The 2,919-nt window shown below is 48.5% G+C and overlaps 2 protein-coding genes across 7 annotated transcripts in view; one reads left to right on the forward strand and one right to left on the reverse strand.

The window, feature by feature from the left end:
• Nucleotides 1-2,743, reverse strand: part of Apoo (apolipoprotein O) — a 107,317-nt gene extending 104,574 nt beyond the window's left edge. For 2 of the 6 annotated variants that reach the window (XR_776931.3, XR_776930.3), the window contains exon 1: nucleotides 2,584-2,734. Coding sequence is in view for 3 of the 6 variants with exons in the window: in XM_010607151.3 (XP_010605453.1) it covers nucleotides 2,584-2,592 (9 nt within the window). In the remaining 3 variants the exon portion in view is untranslated. Of the gene's footprint in view, nucleotides 1-2,374; nucleotides 2,550-2,583 lie in introns of those variants that run through there. The other 4 variants (XM_010607151.3, XM_010607150.3, XM_010607147.3 and 1 more) reach the window with 4 other exon arrangements.
• CUNHXorf58 (chromosome unknown CXorf58 homolog) overlaps nucleotides 2,738-2,919 on the forward strand; it is a 27,495-nt gene continuing 27,313 nt past the window's right edge. The window contains 1 exon segment of the mRNA XM_010607170.1: nucleotides 2,738-2,912. Coding sequence (XP_010605472.1) covers nucleotides 2,738-2,912 — 175 coding nt within the window.

The raw sequence follows: 2,919 nt of genomic DNA on the forward strand, positions 1-2,919 counted from the left end.
AAAAAAAAAAACCAATTTTTTGTTTGTGTTTTGTTTGGTACGGGGGATTGAACTCGGGACCTTGCGCTTGCAAGGCAAGTGGCAGCACCACCGAGCTAAATCTCTGGCTCCTAAAATAAAATTTTTTAAACCCAAACTTCTAATACAGTAATACACTGGTGCCTCCATTCACAAACACTTTTGTTTGCAAACAATCTGGTTGGCAAACAGAAGTGTTTGGCAAAGTTTTGCTTGTGAAAATGTTCAAATGACAAACACGAACGTGGCCATCTTTTCCAGAACAGTAATGAACTGAGTCCGTGAACCAAGGTACCACTGTATGTTCTTTATTAGCCTATTTAAAAAGAGCCATGCCGGGCGTGGTGGCGCACGCCTGTAATCCCAGCACTTGGGAGGCTGAGGCAGGAGGATCACTGTGAGTTCGAGACCAGCCTGGGCTACATAGTGAGTTCCAGGTCAGTCTCAACTACATAGTGAAACCCTGTCTCAAAAAATAAATAAATAATAAATAATAAAATAAAATAAAATAAAGAGCTAGTGGGCTTTTTAACTGCCCTAACTGTGAAGTTGTGATGAGCATAAATGCTATTTTGAGAGCGCCAACAATTGTAGTGCAATATGAAAAGGCCTGTGACTTGCATTGGTACTATGACTTCTGTGGCTGACAATTATTGCCACTACTACTACGGTTTGTTGCTGTGGGTGTGTTAAATTAACCACAACCCAATGAACCACACCCTCTTCATAACCATACCTTTGTGTAGTCCCCTACCGTATCAACTCTGGACAAGGCTTGACATCAGCAAATGCGATGAAGATAAGTGTATATACCCTGGGGCCTGCCCTGCTGGAAGCCAGTAACCACAAGAGGAAGCCCACGCCAAGCACAGGGCCCCTATGGGGTGAAGCCATCTTCTAGTTAAGCCACCACCTGGATTCAGTCACCAGTAGAACTGTGCACCCAACCCACAGATTGTGAGAAATAATAAAGCATTATTGTTTTAAGGCAGTGGTTTATGGGGTTTCAGTACCCAAAAATAGGTAACTAAAACAGTTAACACTGATAACTGAAGTACTCAGTTTCAGTTAGAGATGGGCGAAATTTAAGGTTGTTTCCCCCTAAGAGTTTAGGGAGCACGAGCTCTATCTACAAACCCTTTAAGGAGCAGAGGCCCCAAAGATAAGGGCCCCTATTTAGGGTGAGATCCCACCCTCCAACTCCCACACTACACTGTTGGTACCCACATAGTTAAACTGACCCTAGTATATCCCTCCTTATTGTAACTTTAAAAAAGCTGAGGTCTCAGAGCATAAGTGTTTAACAGTTATTAAATGGATGCAAGTTGCAAATAGGATGTTTTCTCAACTAAACTGAGTTGCCTAAAAACAATTAAAAGCAAATACATAGAGGTCATTTCTACATGCCAAGGCCTTTTCCAAGTGCTTTACACATACCAACTTAATCCTAACAACCCTACGAGAAGCTACTACCCTACTTTCAGCAACAGGCACAGAGAGGTTAAGTGACTTGTCCAAGGTCACACAGCAAGAAAGTCAGAGTCCATGTTGACTTTATAGCCTTTACTAGTGGACCCAAAGCACATCGTAACTTAATGAAACTTTTAAACGAGCATCATAACTATGAGATTTCATTAGCATTATTTTATGGACGCTTTATTTCTTTTGGGGGGGTAACGGGGATCAAATTCGGGACCTTGTGCTTGCAAGGCAGGCGACAGAATCAGAGCCAAATCCCCGGGCCTTGGACACTTTATTTCTTAAAGACTCAATTTTGTGGAATAATTTTTGGTAACATGCTTTGGTTTTATGTTTGAGAATATGCTTTCCAAAATAGTAACACAGTGGCTTTACACTAAAATGCAGACTTTCGAAATTGTCTTCACTGTACAAGTCGAGTTCTTTCAAAGGACACGAGTTTAGAAAATGCAGTAGAGGGCCGGGGATTCAGCTCAGCGTTCGGTGGCCCGCCTTGCAATCGCAAGGACCCGAGTTCAATCCCCGGTACCCCCCCACCAAAAAAAAGAAAATGCAGTAGAGGCCTTATCCTTATGAATAAGCTCACCGGGAAAGTCGAGCAGCCCCCATCCTCTCTCCTCCCGCAGCATTCCCTGCCTGCCCCACACCCCCAGCAGCTTCTCCGAAGGTGACCCTCCCCCAGCCACATTCCAGGTTATGAAACATGACTCTGCCAAGCAACCAAAGCCTCAAACGCTGTGGAGCCCTGAGCTGGCCTTCCCCTACCCACGGCCCCAAAAGGACAACAGCCCAGGGAGTAGGTACTTCGGAGAGAGGCACTCCAACTTTTCAAAGTTTTGATCACGCGAGCACGACCCAAATGGCCAACCTCACTCACCCCGAGGTCTCACACCTCCGCCCGGTAGCCACTCGCCCCAAGCAGAGGTGTGAATGGACCGCGAGGCCAGGACTCGGCCAGCCCGAAGGCGGGAAAAGCCTCGGGGAGAGCCAGACCTGGGCCCCCGAGAGACCCCGTGAGAGCGAGGGGAGGGCTCCGGGAGGCCTGGAAGGGGTGATGACAGGTGTGACCCGGCTCCATGCTCTCACCTTGAACATGTCGCTGGCAGCGGCGGCTCCGGCTGGGTCACCCCGGCCTCGGCCCCGCCTACTATAGAAAGTTGACTACGGAGGCCCAGTAGGGCCCTAATTCTCCCGACCGCACGCGGGCTGTGGCGTAGGTGACGACCGCACCGCCAGTTCGATGTGGCCAAGGCTTAATTCAACCACCCTGAGTAAGAAGCAGCGTTACTCAGATGCAGCTCATCATGCCTGGGGCAATGAGCCAACACAAGCCCCGCCCCCAGAAGGCCCTGCCCCTGCGCCGGTGGTTGCTAGGCGGCAAGAAAGCGACGGCTCCGTGTGGGCGGCCCGCGGAGGCGAGAG

This window comes from Fukomys damarensis, unplaced genomic scaffold (assembly GCF_012274545.1).
Source record: "Fukomys damarensis isolate Sample0158 unplaced genomic scaffold, DMR_v1.0_HiC HiC_scaffold_39, whole genome shotgun sequence".
NCBI lineage: Eukaryota > Metazoa > Chordata > Mammalia > Rodentia > Bathyergidae > Fukomys > Fukomys damarensis.